Source organism: Cygnus olor, chromosome 5 (genome assembly GCF_009769625.2).
Source record: "Cygnus olor isolate bCygOlo1 chromosome 5, bCygOlo1.pri.v2, whole genome shotgun sequence".
NCBI classification, from domain to species: domain Eukaryota; kingdom Metazoa; phylum Chordata; class Aves; order Anseriformes; family Anatidae; genus Cygnus; species Cygnus olor.
In genome coordinates, this window is record NC_049173.1 from 26,927,214 (window position 1) to 26,943,914 (window position 16,701).

The window sequence follows — 16,701 nt, forward strand, 5'->3', positions numbered from 1 at the left end:
CTTTCTGGGCTAAATGCACGACTGCCCTCTCTTTTTCATTTTTTTGTGTGGAAATTGATCTCTTTTTCCCTGGAAGAGCAATCTGCAGGAACAAAGACAGATAGAAAAACCATCACATTCAATATTGCATTAGCATTTGAAAGATGTTTTGTTTTGATAGACACAATAATACATTAAGCAGCATTTTGGTTCATGCTGGCTAAAGGAAGTAGCATCTTAACTCCCAGGAAGAAAAAAAAAAGCAGGGCAGATGCAAAGCTTAAACAGTGTCAACACACCTACAGAAAAAGAATCCACACCCTATGTTCTCTAGCACATCTTATAGCCCCAAAGTGGCTCTCCTAATCCCCTTCTTCCACAACATATTGTTCTCAGAGACTGACTAGACACCTAGACTGGACTAGCTACCTTAGGTAGCTCAGAACCAGGCACCAATCTTGCATACCTCTACGGTTCACATTCAGCACGTGTTTCTGCAGGTTCTCTTTTCTTTTTCTTTATTTTTTTAAGGCATTCTACACCACTAGGAGAATTCCTTTATTGATCCAGCTGTAACTCATGCAATATCTTTCCTGGCAAGCAGAAACAGTATATCCCCAAGCCTTAAAAAGACCAAAAAGAAGGCTGGAAAATGGTGAAGGGATAGCAAACAAACTGAACCATTAAAAGGTCAGATAACGTTAGGGTGTATGTCAGGCATTTGAAATCTGAAACAGGAACTGGGTCTTTCAGAGTACATGACTCATTAGCCAAGGGTTCAAAAATCTTAGCAAGGATCTCCTGCAGCATCTCTATCCAAATGTTTTACTGAGATTACTTACATGGCAAAGAGACAAAGAAAAAGACAAAAAGGTGTTCAACCAAGCAACAGAAGCGTCCAAAAGTATATGGAAAGAGACTGGAAACCAGCAACACGATGTAGAGCACCTCACTTCAAGGGTTCCCAAAACTTAGTGAAACAGAATGACACTTTGTACCTTGAGGTAGTGAGTTTTTCACAGCTCACCAGCACACGTAACTGCACTGAAAGCATCAAGTCTGAGCTAATCCAGAACACTGTGAGGCTGATTCCACACGAAAGCCTTGGTACTTTCAAGTGGCTATCGCCATGTAGACTGGGACAGGTACCTGCCGATCTGGGACACTACGGAAGCCAACGTGCCAGGAAAGCCTAAAAGCTTTATCTTCCTTAAGAACCCAAGGGCCTGCTGTATTTAATAGAGACACTTCACTTCTCCAAGGAGCATTATGAAATAGCAGTTTATTCATTAGTCTTTCCCAGCACTACCTACCAGGAAGCCAACTAGTTACGAGAAGCTATCTGAAGCACTACAATTTTGGTGTTACAAGGCTTCCTCATTCACACATGACATTAACAATCTATTTATCTACTGGAAGCATCTACATGACTGTTTACCAACACCACGAAGAGGTCCTGAAGAGACAGTGCAGCTAAACGTATTAAAAAAACATGCCTAAGAAGGCTTTTGTGTGTCAGTAAAATGGGAGAGTACTTCAAAGAGAAATAGAGAGATAGAAAGAGCACTCGAAAAACCAAACAACAACCCTGAACTCCCCCCCAACAAAACAAAACACCCCTGTTTCTGAACAGAGAGCCAACTGAAGTCTGAATTATGCTGATCCAAACTTCTGGTTTGCTCCCATGAATTGTATATTTATAAGATTCCATCGTGGAAACCGGACAAGATGCTCTGCTATTTGAACCTGATCACAGGCACTGACTCCTTGAGCTATCCTGTGAACAGCTTCAGGGACCAAGTCTCTCAGAACATGGATGGAGTCTGCTGAAAAACAGTCTGGCTGTTAGAAGTAAGCTAGGAATGACAAACTCAGCTATCACAGTATCCTGACAAGCTGCAGAATAGAAAACTTTTTAAATTTCCCTAGGAAATATTTATTTTTCCCTAGCCAACAAGACCAAAAAAAAACCAAAACAACCTTAGGCTACTGCAATTTTCAAACCAGCTAGAGGATGATCATATCCCAGCTAAGGGCCAAACTGAGGTTGTCTCAACAAGCAAAATGTAGGAAAATGGCTTGGTGAAGCAAAGCTCTTTCTCTCTCTCAAGTTTCTCTTACCTCAGGAATACTTAAAGAATCTTGAAACTCCAAGGTATAAAGCCAAAGGTCAGTGAGATGCTTGCCTATAAAGGAAGTTAAAGGAGAGGTTCTGGTAAGCTCAGAAGCACAGTACCTTGCTCAGTCACTGAGAGCAGTGAGTTTGAACAAAAAGGATAACAGACCCTGAGAGGGTTCCAGAACGGAACCCCGTGTAATGCGTGCATCTGACGGTACCAGTGCATGACAAAGAATTTTACTGCTAGGCCTAACTCTGAAATTCTGACTGGGAACACCAAGAAGAGTGAATTTATCAAAACACAGCATCCCATTGGCCTCTCAACAACAAGCCCTTGATAGGTATTTGTTGTGGTTTAGCCCGGCTGGCAGTCAAACACCACACAGCCGCTCGCTCACCCTCCCCCCTCCCTCTCTGGGATGGGGGAGAGAAACGGGAAAGTGAAGCCTGTGAGTTGAGATAAAGACAGTTTATTAAGACAGGGAAAAGAATAACAACAATAATAATAATAATAATAGTATTAATAGTAATAATGTGTACGAAATAAGTGATGCACAATGCAATTGCTCACCACCCGTTGACCGATGCCCAGCCTATCCCCGAGCAGCCGGCCACCCCCCCCACCCCGGCTAGCCACCCCTATATATTGTTCAGCATGACGTCAGATGGTATGGAATACCCCTTTGGCCAGTTTGGGTCAGCTGTCCTGGGTCTGTCCCCTCCCAGCTTCTGCTGCATCCCTAGCCTGCTCGCTAGCAGGACAGAGAGAGGCTGAAAAGTCCTTGGCTTGGTGTAAGCACTGCTCTACAACAATTAAAACATCAGCATGTTATCAGCGCTCTTCTCATCCTAATCCAAAACATAGCACCCTGCCAGCTACTAGGAGGAAAATTAACTCTGTCCTAACTGAAACCAGGACAGTATTTTACTTAAGTGGCTGTAGAAAGACAGCAAATTACTGTTTATCTAATTCCAGAGATTCAGCACAAAAGCTAGCACTGCAAGGTTGTTAAACATTTCAAGACAGTATAACAAGAGCTGAAAAGCATCTATTTATAATCAAAGCGGAAACAGTTTATGTAGTTAACATTCCCCCCCCAAGTCGTTCCATGTTTAATCTCCAGTGCTGTTATCAGAAGAAAAAATCCCATATTCTTTAAAGGCCAAAGTTCAAGATCACATTTTTTAATGATAAAGTAATCTGCTTTACTTAAAATTTCTTGAACTGAAAACGTACACATACCACTGTGGTCAAAGCCCAAATACAGCCTAAAGAGAAGTAACAAGAATTCCAGCAGCCACAAAAATCCATTCTTCTTAATATAGTTGTCAAGTAAATGCATTTTTCAATAAATGCTGGGGACAGAACGCAGCAGGGAGAGCCCGCGTCCCTTCATTCTTACTCTGCCACTCCACACCACAAATTTAACTTAACAGTCAGCATGACTACTGTGTGTAAGCCTCTCCATCCTTTGGAAATAGAATACTTTTTAATGCAGTGCAGCTAAAGGTGCAACTAGAAAAAACGTGCAAGAGTAGCTTTGTTTTGTTTTTTAGATCCAAAGCATTCAACAGCAGCAGCATAGCAGCTAATTCCAACATGTCACTGTCTTTGGAAAAGACAAGAGAGGAGGAAGAGAACCAGGAGCAAGTTAGGCAACTTTACTGAATTCAGTAAAGTACAAAATAAAAATAGGGGAAGACGGATTTTACACCCAAGTCAAAATCATTTTTGACAGTCAGTACACAGACAATGGTGTCTGAAGAACATACAAACTTCAGAATGAAAAAGCGTATCACTGCATAAAGGAGCCGTGTGCCTCTAACACAACATCTCCACAGTGCCACAACGCTGAAAATGAACTACAAACGGCCGTGCCACCTCCCTCAGCGGGTGCCAAATAACTTTTTCTACCTCTAAACTCCATTCAGTCAAGATGACTCTTGACTCCTTTAATTATTAGTTTGCAGTAAGCTGAAGAGCAGAGAAGAGATTCAGCACAGACCCGTGGATGCAAGCAATGTGGATCCGCTCTGCCCTTTTTGCCTTTATTGCCACAGAGACCCCAAGGGGCAGAGTGGCGCACCCTGTTGAGCTCAGGAATGACTGACTGCTTACACTGCGCTCTTGGTAGAAAGCAGCTTCCAATACACCATCCCCAAACACGCTTTTTCACATTTGCTCTGGAAAACAATCGTTCTTAAAGCTTGCTCCTTCATCAGACAAAACCACCAGTTTGTAACTTCACTCACAGCAGCAGCACGGAGCTCAGAAACACCCTAACTTCTCCTGAAACAGGCTGTGATGGGTTTGACTTCCTCAATTGCCAGGAAACTTAAAAGCCATTGGAACTGCTTTCAGTCATCCCCAGCACGATGCTGAAGTTTGAGGGAACCAGGAAACAACAGGGACAGGTAACAGCAGCAGCACGATCAAGAGACTTGTTTAAGATTGAAATACTGACACTAGGCAATATATTAAAAGGTGGATTAGCAATCGAGGCACGCAGCTTTGGGACCCAGCCTCAGCCTGGGGAAAAGCAACTGAGTATATGAATTGGTAAGATAATCAGCAAGTCACTTTTTACAAATGCCAGTTTGAATCCCTAGTGTTTGACAACCTTCAAACCGGGAAATAATAGTTTGCAAAACAACGAATGGGTTTTGTTTTTACAAACAGAACACGCATACAAACCGTATTAACGATACACGCAGGATAGCCTTTGTCTACTTTAACAGGAGTTGTACAAGAAACGACAAAACCTCTTGGAATATCTACATTTGACAAGATAATACTTACTAACACTTTTTTTTTTTTGATTAACTACTAACCTGCTCTTTTGCTGAGGTATGAGCTACCAATGTTAGGAAGATGACCAGATGGCCTGTAAAGAGGGCCAGAAGCTCTAGAAACAAATCTGCTTTTCTCTTGGAAATCCAAGATGATGAAAAAAAAATAAAAGTAACTTTTGGGTAAAGCCTCTAAAGACATTTCCAGATACCTTTTATGCGGTCTGTCAAATCCTCGGTGACAAGAAAAGATTTCAGCGAAACACCGGACAATGGACAAATTCATGTGAGGATCCGACCTAAGTCTTTTGAGAACTAGCTTTCAGCTCTTCCAGACATTACTGACTTGACAGCTTACAAAGCTAAGAGCACAATTCCCAAGACGGAATTGGGGACCTTCATTTTATTGCCTCGAGGGAAAAAAACAAAAATGCAGTCAGGTTCTCGTCACCACTCTACTACTGCTTCAGTATAAAGAAAATGGTAAACCAGGAGAAAAGTTTCCAGTAATCATCCAGATATTTTACTAGAATTTTATACGTTTCTTCTCTGACCAATATACTCTTGGCAAAACCCGAGAACTTTACAAACTCAATATTCAGGTACTGGCATTTTGCAGTTGGTCTAGACTTTTCATACTCTCTTCCCCCAACCTCCCCTCAGAGTTATATGGCAACAATCTCCAGAGTTGCAGAAAGACTACAACTTATTAGACAGAACGAAGATAATCCAAGATACGTAGCTATAATAAGCAGAAGTCATCGCTGCACGGAACGGCAAACAAGAACTATGCTGATACCTTTATTTTAATTCTTTGCAATGACAGAAACCCTCTCAACTGGACATTAAGAAAGAGTCAAGAAGATGAGTTTCTGATAGAAGTTCTAAGCCTCACCTAAGTATTTCCCACAGTGCTCCAAGATTATTAACTACTGGTCTTGAAGACTGCCTGTAACTGTTCTCCAAGTCTGAGAAAGGAAGGAATACACAATGATAGCCTTTGTGTAGTCTTTTCTTTCAAATTAATAATTCAAAAAGTATTTTATGTGTTGAAAACATCTGCAGAAACAATAATATTTAAGAAAGCAGCTTCTCCAACTATTGAACAATACAGAATTCCCTTTTTTAGCAAAAAGCAAAAGAATGAGCTACTTCTGTGAAGTTTTAGACTACCACTCATGCAGCAAAGACAAACAAAAATGGGGTTTTGAGCATATGTATTTAGCCCAATTAACTGCTGGAAACACAAAGATACTACGACAACTGAGCATCTACCAAGTGTGGACATTTATTGTGACCAACAGCATGGAAAGAGCAGGGAGACTGCCAGGATTCCTCTTAAAGACGAATGTTGCACACTCCATGGAAAAAGAAAAATCTCTCTGGAGCAAGTCTTTACAGTTACTAGGACCACATTACTGCAATTTCATGTACAACTTGCAAGGTCAGTTTATACCAGCTACCATTTATGTTACGTGGGAACACCAATTAATCTAGCATTCATTTGTCAAACGATCACCTTGTTAAATACACACAAAATCTACTTAACTGATACTCTGGTTATGCACAGGTTCTTTAAAAACATCCACAGCAACAGTTTTGAGGGTTGAGAAGCCTGCTTCTCATGATGTGCTGCCTGGAAACCCCAACTCAGACCAAAGTTTCCCCATTTATTTGTACAGTTAGAAGCATATAGTTCCCATCCTTAGATACTTACTTATATACAGCTTCTTCATTAAGCTGCCAATACAGATCTTTTTACACAAACAAAAGCTTAACAGGTATCTATAGAGCACACTTCTAATTGGTGGTATGTCTGCAGACCAGGAAGAAGCATGCAACAACTAAACTACAGGTCCACACTGAATTTAGGCAGGAGTATTCATACAGGTGTGTAACAGTGCAAAAGCATGTGCAATTCTGGTAAACAGGCTCCAAGTGTGCACGTTAACTTATCTTACATATACAGACATATCTGAGCAGCATTTCTTCAGCACGGATCTGCAACAACTTGAGAACAAGTGGCACCAACGCTGGAGTGCTCAGGAAGTAAATCTTGAGATGTTGGACAAATAAAAAAAAAACAAACAAAAACCTAGCCCGTGAAATAAACTGAAAATACGCTCCCCAAACAATAACTCTCATCTTTGAAATATTATTTCAAGTGACTAAAGGTTTAAAACCTAGGACTAGTTAGCTGTTTAAGCTAGAAAGCAGTGTCTATTAACATTCTGTTCCACAGCAGAAGCTGTCGTTAAGGCTGATAGGAAGACCTACACCGCTACAGAGCTCTAAGTTCCAGTCTCAAAGGCAGCACCATTTCCAAGGCTGAAGCCACTCGCAAATTATCATTTCTCAGACTTTTGTAAACATGCAGGAAATTCCAGTTATCATCTTAATTGATGTAATCAGAGGACCATTTCTCTTCTACGAAAATAAAGACGAGTTACCTAGTATTCATTTTGTGTGTCTGAAAACCTAAATAGGGATCAAGAACCAAGCTAGTTGCTAGGTCATCGTTTTCACACAGTTCCTTGGCAGACATTCCAGAGGAAGGCACATAACGACTTTGACCCTCAAATCCTGAAGCACCGCTACCTGCAAACAAGAAAGCATAAGGCAGATATCATTTATAGAACGTTCTAAAACTCAGCTACATGGGGGTGGGTGGGTGAGGAGCAACTGCAGGTTGCAGGTTAAAAAGCAAAATAAAACAGAAACAACAACAAAAACCACCCTGAAGATAATAGAATTTCTGAAGAAGCAGGAGCACAGTTAAATTTCTCACTCTTGCTTTTGCTGGTTAGTATAGCTGACAGCAAAGAGACTTTTTTAGAATACATTTTATGGGTGTCTTATTTTGGTTTCCTGCTCTCTCCACCTCCCCAAATGCAAGCATCTCTCCGGAGTATGCAATCCAATCATATCCAACTCCATTCAGGTCTATAGATGTGACAAAGCCATGAAAGTTTAAACTGGATTCTCCTAAAACCTGAATCAAGGGTTTACTCCAATTTTATATTTTGTTCTTCACCCCAAGTCAACAGCAAAAAATAAAAACCCATGTTCCTTAAAACAGTTTCGTAACTATTATTGACACATGTAACTTCACTGAAAACGGGGTTTACTTCTACATGCAAATTCACTAAGAGTTGGGCTCGTAACTCAAATGGGATCTTATCTACTTCCAATCACACTAGGTCTCAGCTAGTGCCCATCATGTATGTAAATTAATTTTGAACTGGTTATGTGCAAAATACAATTACTCTCACTTAACTTTTAAACTGATCTGAAGAGATTCATATTCCTGAAATTAGTTACTACATCCAACACATACAAACCTAATTAATACTTCTGATGAGAGCTGCATGCTGAATGCCCACCTCCTTTGCGAATTAAGATCTGACAGAAGCCGGACTTGCAAATTGGAAGGTGAGCCACAAAGAACAGTAAACTGCACAAATATGTACGTACATCTATTTGATCTTCTCTCAACTCCATTTTTGCCAGTCTTCGGATTCTCCTTTCCTGCATGCTGCAATTTGGTCTGATTCTGTGCGTGGTCATTAGACGACTTGCTTCCACTTCTCCTGCCATTCACCACCATGTTCTTGGATTCTCCCAGCCACTTCATTCCCCCAGACAGCCTGACCCAGTTGCATTTAGTCTCTTTTCAAAAGGCTCGGAGAAGTGGATGAATAATTTCAGTTCCAATTCCTACTGGAAGAAAAAGACAAACATAATTAGAACTTACCGGAGACCTGTTTCCAAGACACGACTTTTAACACCAACAAAAAAAGATGGTGAGCTCTATTTGCATTAGGAAGAATGAAAAGTAGTTGATTAGCACCAGTACGGGGAACTGTCACAAATACAGACACCCACGGGTGAACTACTGTCCTACAACTTACTACCACATCTGGAAGCAAAGGCAGAATCCTAAAGCGGATAAATTAAAGACTACATCTATACAGAGAGAGAGACACACCCCCTACGTAATTATACAGGGACACACACAAATACACAGCTGTGTGACTCCAAAAAACGTCACATACAAAGTGTTTGACTCCAAAATGTCACTTTTACATATACTCCCAATTAAGATTAGATTTCCTAATCAATATAATGTAACCTGTTTTGAACTCTACAGCTACGAACGACATTATACAAACATCCCCTAAAAAGTAATGAAGATGACAGCGAGTTATTAAAAAACACAAAAAGCTGACAGCATTTTTGGAACGGAGGTGGGGGAAAGATGTTACAACCTCATTTAAGAATTAGAGTTCAAAAAACCCTCAAGTGATGATCTAGAGGACCTGGGCGGTTATTTTAGTTACTGGTCCAGGTAACAAAACCAACCACCAACCGACACACCACAACACATTTGGCTCAAGGGGCCAGCGATACGTAGGGTCCCAAGCGGAGCATTAAATGTACAGCATAGGAACAGCCAGCACAGCACATGCTAGTTTTTGCCTGCAGTCTGAATACCTTCTGTATAAGTAATTATCATACAAGAAAGCTACTAATGCTTTTGTACACGGCTGTGTCTATAACTGTCCACAACTTGCAGGGAAAAAAAGGTCTTACGGTGATCTGCACAATTTTACAATTGCATTTATGCATTTGAACATTTACTTGGTTTACAGCCATTCTCCTCTTTGCAGTTTTGGCACAAAGAAATAAATTGTGCCTTTTTTTATTATTAACAAAACTCCAACAGCATTAGTGCTCAAGCTGTCTATGCTCAGCACTTGTTATCAGGGAACAACCCCACTTAAATCCAGCGGAAGAAATTCATCAGAAACCACCAGACGTTTTGAAATAGCGTCTCCTGTAGGAGCTCCGCTTTTAATCAGCCAAGGCTGGCAAAATGCTGGACTTCTGTTGGGCACCTATGTGTTCAAGCTTTAAAGCCACAGAAATATTTATGGCCAGATCGTAAGTAACTAAAAGTTACTCACAAAGATTCAGAAACCTGAGCCATTAGACAGTGGAGACAAGCGACTTAACAGCTGCATCGCCTCAAACATCTTACTAGAGCTACCACCCAGAGGTTTACAGGTTTTAGGAGCTTTCACAACTTGTCACAGAAGAACAGGAAGATTATTGACCAAGTGCAACGGGAGTAGACCGAGGACAAAGCAGCTGAGCTACTGCCTCAATGTAGAGACAAAAATGAGAGGATTTCAGTGGACGAGGAATTCTCTTGCTGCCAGTGACAGAAGGGATTGGCTTTTACCTGAAGATAAATATATATACACAAAGATATGTTAACAAGGAAAATAAAAGAAAAACTTGGTGCCACCCAAACTTCTTCTGGAATACAGCTGCTCTCGGAAGATCTACGTGATAGAATAACCCTTACCTTTCACTCTCTCCGCTCCTCAATCCATTTATTGAACAGGTCTGTACATGCCAATTAAATCCTGCTGCTCCATGTTAGTAGCCATGGTAATAAAGAGCATTAAACCAAACTACTGAAGACTTCTACCAAATTCAGCCTCAGTCTTTGTCACCAGGAGCGAACCGTGGCGTGGCGGAGTGCTGCAGCTAAGGAGCTGCAGGCAAACCAAGGGCAGCACGAAGCCACCTGCAGACGGATACCGGCACGAGGCAGTAGCTAACTGACAGCTAGCAAGTACGAGAGCTGCACTCGAGCTAGGAAAAAAAAGTGGCTGCTGCACGGAGAAGGAAACCCACTTCTGAAGATGATGCGAGGCTTTGGGAGGGCGGCTGCTATCTGCAGCGAGATGCTTCTGTCTAAACACGAGATGGCAAAGGGAAGTACGACAGCAGAGGTAAGAAGGACCACGGTCACAGAAGAACACTCACACCATGGTAAGCATTAGGAAAAATAAATATTTGCTTCTGCTGCAGAATATATTTACAGAGATGACACCCGAAGTCTCCCCTGCAGCAAAACCAGCAAGTAACTCAGTGACGCCCAACAAAAACCCTCACGAAAACCCATTCTTCATTTGAACCTAGCAGCCTGGCGAGCAAGGAAACTTCTGTCTCTGTCGACTGCTGCCTCTTATTTTCTAACGCTGGCCAAACAAAGAACTTCGGGAACGCAGGTGTGCTTCTGCTGCCCCTGCCCCCCTTCCACCGACGCACAAATGCCGCTTTCAAGAGATGGCCCCACCGAGAGGGCTCCTTCACAGCGAGCATCACAGCTCCTTACGCCCAGAGACAACCTAGCGAGAGATGCCCCACTGATCACTGCTGGGTGACCCTCCAGCACAGCCTCAGATGTGACTTGCTTGCCCTGTCAGACTCACACCTACTGACAGTCCCTTTAGGGATGAAGGGAGAAGAGGAAGAGACGAAATCCACCTCCCTACTCAAGCAAGCAGCTCTGCCTGGAACCCACTTGCACCTCCAGACTCCTACAGAGTCCTGGGGAAAGGCTCTGCCACCAAACGTCTGGCCCCACGCACAGATCACTTCCCATACGGATTTATCCACGCTTTTATGGTCACCAGCACAACCCCAGCTTCCAAGCGATGGAAACGTCCCTGCTCTGTTAAGCCTTTACCACTCGTACTGCTACTCTTTGTAACTCTACTGCTTTTTATACTCCTACCACTGTAGTTTTACTATTTCCTCAAGCTTCGAAATGCAGCTCAGCTGTGCCTCTCACGGAGCAATTCAGTGCTTCACTAAAACCGGGCTCTCAAAAACTCACTTTCCTTTACCTCGTGTTCAGTCTCTTGAACCTATTGACACATTTTCTGAGCATTATTTTGTTTCAGCACCATCGGGAAGCACCTGAAGCAGACTCACGCTGCCATTGCTTAGCAGGCCCTCCCAAAGGCAGCCGCAGCCACAAGTGTTTCTGAGGCTGATTAAAGAGAACCCTTCTGATTTTTACTGCATATGAAAAGGCTTCGTACAGTAGAAAATGTAGTAAGACTCCATGCATTTGAGTAAAGCAGTTCTGTGACTGTTAAAACAGACTTCAAAGGCTGGCTGATCCTCCCAAGCTCTGGGCTCCGCTCTGTGAAATCTATCAAGTCAATTATGTCTTGTTGGGAGGGAAAAGAGGAAAAAAAACACACAGCTGCACAAAATCAACCAATCAATAAACCCTAAACCATACAAACGTATATATCAGTAACCCTAAGAAATTCAACTATCATTCACTTTAGTCTTCCATAACACAGCTTGTGCATATAAATCCTTATTATTTAAAGGACAGGGACAGCTTCGAGCAGAAACGGGGGATTTGGTCCACCAGGTTCCCAAACAGGCAGGGTCATCCTCCCCTCCAGTGCCCAGGCAGGCAGAGTAAGCTCTGATATCTAACCCAGTCATTTTTTTAATTTCATTACAGCTGCAAAAAATCTTCCTCAAGAAGAGAGCACCTAAAGTAGGTGCAGGCTGCAAACAAAAAGGCCCACTGACCACATCTCCTGCTTCTCCGGACAAATCAGTGATAGCAGGAGAGGAGGGATGTTCCCTTGCTGGGAGCTCTAAAAGAAGAGTGATTGGGAATTTGGGAGGCAAAGCTAAAGCACTCAGTCAGTTTCCCTGTGGGATCACCAGGCTGTAGATGGCTTCACCGCGACCGCCTCACCTGAGCAACAAAAGATGAGCACTACTAAAACGCATTCAAGTTTGGGGGATATGAGAGACAGCCGCTGAGCAAAAGCTGAGCTGAATAAAAACTCGCATAGCTTCAAGCCGTTCTTACAGCTTTCCTACACCTTATTTCCGTTACTACTTCTGAGAGGCCAGAAGCATTCTGTGCCTCCCTTTCTGCTTCAGGCTCACAAAAGGCAGAGCGTCACTTCAAATGGGAGCGTAGGCCCACACGTGACACTACAAACTGCTGTTAAGGGTAGTAAACCAAAGCAAAACTGGCCACAGAGCACAGGTCTCTGCAACCACAGAAGGCCACAAAAAAAAAGCAGAGATTTGGTTTATGTCCTGCAAATCTCTGGAGCCCAAGCTGTATCTTACAGAAAGCTCAGGTGGTCCCAAAGCACCTCAGGGATTCGGGAGCTGAGGCTGCAGTTCCTCAGCGGTGTCACAAGCACCCAAAGCAGGGGCTTCTGCAAACCCCACCGCTGAAGATGCTGCCTTTGGCCACCTGATTTCACACCCGATTTAGACTTTGCTTGCCCCTGGCACGGACCTGTTCAGCAAATTAAAACACAAGAAAAACATTTGCTTTTCCCGTAGTATTTCAACTAGTTACTTCTCAGGACTGGCTCAGGGCAGCACTGGACATGGGTCAGAAACAGCACTGGAGGCTCCAGGACCATGGTAAAACTCACTCAGGACGACCCAAACTCTTGGAGAGCTGCAGCCCCAGGGTGCAGGTTTGTGACAGGACACAGATTCAAAACTGACCCCAAACTGTGCTCCAGTCCCTCCCTAATAGCTCTGTCTACACATTCCCGCCTTCTCCCGTGCCTGTTCTTTCGCAGCCACAAGATTTTCACCTACCAGTTTGTAACTGGATTAGTTTCCAACGCGGGCACAGAAGGAACAGTATGCCAGTATAAAGGAGCGGCAGAGAGGGAATGAATGGACAGCAGGGCTTGAGCAGCTCCTGCTCCTTCTCCCCCCTCACCTCCTCCACCACGGTGCCCTTTTGGGGTGAACCTGAGCGAAGCTCACTCTGCGGCAAGCCAACACCAAGCACCCTGAAGGGCTCCACCTCGTTAAGCCAGCAGGCAGGCGCAGGTCGTTTCTGCTGGCTTAATGAGCCGAACACATTCAGCCAAGGCCGCAGTGGGCACGAGCTGGCTGCCACGAGCAGCACTGCAGCTCAGCGAGCACTTCACAGCAGCCTAACGCCGACGGCTGCCCTGCCTGTGCCCACTCGCAAGCCTCCTCCTCCTTTGGGACGATACAACAGCTGAGCAGGGACACTGAGCTGCTCGCGGGACAGGAGGACAGCATGGGGAGGCGGGGAGACGCGCTCTGGGAAGCGGTCAGGAGCACGTCAGCTTGTTCTGCTCCCAGATGCTTTTTCTCTGAGCTGCCCGAGCCCAGCGTTGGATTCGCTGCTCAGCCCGGGAGCACCCTACCTGCCGCCCGCTGCGTTAGGGCCGCCGCTGCTCCCCGCGAGGAGGACGCTGGGAGCTGTAGTCCTGCCGTGGGGCAGCGCGACTGGAGCCAAACGGAGCTGCAGGAGTCGCGTTGGTGCTGTCAGCAGGTGCACACGGGCACCTCAGCCGCATGTCCACCGAACAGGCAGCACTAACGCGGGGCTTTAAACAAGTCTTATCTTCCAGCTTGCCCGCTCAGCCGGGCGTAACGCAGAGCTGGTTTGTGTGTTTCTGCCGGGCTCCAGAAACACAACAGCACAAAGGTAAACAAAAAGATATCCTATTTTTCAATCAAGTGAGCCTAATGTGCTTACTTAATCTTACTGAAATCTTTCTGAGTTCCTCACACGGTGCTACTTCGATTCTTTAAGCCTTCTTTTATACAAAGCCAAAGTTCATTTTAAATGAAAGCAGGAAAGGATGCTTCCATAGCTCGAGTGACAGGACTCCAGAGAAGGGACATGGCTTCGTATCAATTGTTTATTCTGTAACAAGCGTTAGCCTCGTTGATTAAAGGCTCCCACCGTTTTGGGGTTCCCAGAGTTACACGCTCTCACCAGCCTGCCACCTCCTACGCGCTGTCCCGTGCTGAATTCCCCCCAACACCAACCGCACCGAGCCACACGCGTAAAATCCTCCTATTGTCTGCGACACGGCCGCGCAGGGACCCTGCTCTCGCTTTTCCAGCGAGTAACGACGGCTCCAAAACCCCCGACTCCACGCCGAGCGGTGGCACGGAGCGCTCGGGAAGCGGCAGGGCCCCGTCCCCAAACGTCCCCCCCCGGCCTGGAGGGCTGCCCGGCGAGGAGGCAGCAGGCCGGGGAGGGCCGGGCGGGCTGCGGGCCGCTCCCCGGCCCCCTGCTGCCCCCTAGGGCCCGCCGCCGGGCCCCGCCGCCCCTCGGCCCCCGGGGACGCGGCCCCGCCTGCGGCCGCCCCTCGGCCCCGGCCGCCCGGCCCCAGCGCGGCCCCGCAGCGCGACCCGAGGCCCCCCTTAACCCCGCACAGCCCCGAGCCCAAACCTCCTCGATAACCCCACAGACCCCCTAACCCCACGGTCACCTCCTTAACCCCACACACCCCTAACCCCAAACCTCCCCCTCAACCCCACTACTCCTCTCCTAGCCCCCCATTAACCCCCTCCTTAACCCTACAGCCCCCTCCTTAACCCCACAGCCCCCCTTTTAACCTCCCCCTTAACCCCAGTCCCCCATTAACCCCCCTTAACACCACAGCCCCCAACCCCACGCCCCCACATCTAACCCCAACCCCCCCCCTTAACCCTAATCCCCCCCGACCCCACACCCCCCCCCCTTAACCCTACGGCCACCCCCCTCACTCCCACACCCCTCCCTTACCCCCCCCACCCCCTAAACCCCACAGCTCACCCCACAGCCCCCGTCACCGCACAGCCCCCCTTAAACCAATAGCATCCCCCCAACCCCACAGCCCCCCCCATCACCCCACAACCCCCTGCTCGCAGGGCCCCGGGGGTCGCCGGCCGCCATCTCGCCCCCTCCTCACACACGCCCCCCCCCCCCCCCCCCCCAGTCACTCACCTCCCGGCCGCCCACCGCGCTGGGGTGCCCCCGCCGCCGGTGCTGCCCCAGCCTCCGCCGGGGGGAAAAAATGAATCATCAAAAGGGAAAATAGCGAGGGGGGGGGGAGGAAAAAAAAAAAAAAAAAAAAAGCAGGAAGGTGGGGGAGAAAAGAGGAGAGCCGGCGAGAAAGGAGAAGGAGGAAGAGGAAAAAAATCAGGAGGAGAAAAAAAAAAAAAAGCGGCGATAATGGTAAAAAAAATAATTCCGAGTGGGGGGAGGAAAAAAATGGCGGATTAAAATCCAAGATGGCGGCGCCGAGGGGCGAGCGATGCAGGGGGGAGGCGATGGCAAGAGCCGCCGCGAGATCCTTCCGCCGGCCCCCGCGAAAAAGAGTCCCCAGGGCTCCCTCACGGAGCCCCCGCGGGGCGGCGGCGAGACCGGGCCGCCGCCGCTCCCCCCTCCTGTCGCTTCTCCTTCTCTCCGCGGGGAGCCCTCTCTCCGCCGCTCCGGCGGTCGAGACAAGCCGCGGCGCTGCGAAGTTTTTGTTCTTCTTCTTTCCGCCGCGCAGCCCACGACCTCCTCGCCCCGGCCGGGGAGACGCCGCCTGCCCGTGTGGTGCCGGCGGCGGAGGGACACCGCGGCCGCCTTGCGCCTCGCGGAAGGATACAGCGCTCGAAATAAACCTCCCCTTCTCTCAACCTGCGCCGCCTCTTCCTCCTCCTCCTCTTTCTCCTCCTCTCCCTCACGCCGCGATCCAGCGAGCCCCCGGAGGAGGCTCGGCGCGGCCCGCAGCCCCCATGGCGGCGCCGTGCAGTCAGCGTAGGGATTTCGCGGGGGGGGGGGGGGGGGGGGGGGGTTAGGAAACGGGGTCTGGGGCGGCTCGGCCGTGCGAGGAAAGAAGTCCCGGCGGTGGGATCCCTCCGCGCGGGCTGCCCTTTAAATGCGAGGCGTCCCCGCACCGTGGGGCTGGGTCGCTCAGAGCTACGGGCGGGTGGGGAGCGGTCAGAGGGCTGCGCGCCCCGTGTGTCTGAACGCTTCTTCCTCAGACCTGAGGGCTCGGAGGAGGATGTACGGGGGACTATCCGCCCTATCCCGCTTGAGGCAGCCCCTTCAGGGAGCATCGAGCACCTGCTTCCCTCTTCCGCGTCTTCGCAGGGCCATTTAAAAATGGCCCCGGCGGGGAGGCGGTGGCCGCTGGGCTGCTGAG

At 47.1% G+C, this 16,701-nt stretch overlaps 1 protein-coding gene across 1 annotated transcript in view; it reads right to left on the minus strand.

The window, feature by feature from the left end:
- KMT5B (lysine methyltransferase 5B) overlaps positions 1 to 16,343 on the minus strand; it is a 29,931-nt gene extending 13,588 nt beyond the window's left edge. The window contains 3 exon segments of the mRNA XM_040558334.1: positions 7,339 to 7,486; positions 8,363 to 8,605; positions 15,513 to 16,343. Coding sequence (XP_040414268.1) covers positions 7,339 to 7,486; positions 8,363 to 8,522 — 308 coding nt within the window. The 5' untranslated portion in view covers positions 8,523 to 8,605; positions 15,513 to 16,343.
- Between the last annotated feature and the right edge of the window lie 358 nt (positions 16,344 to 16,701).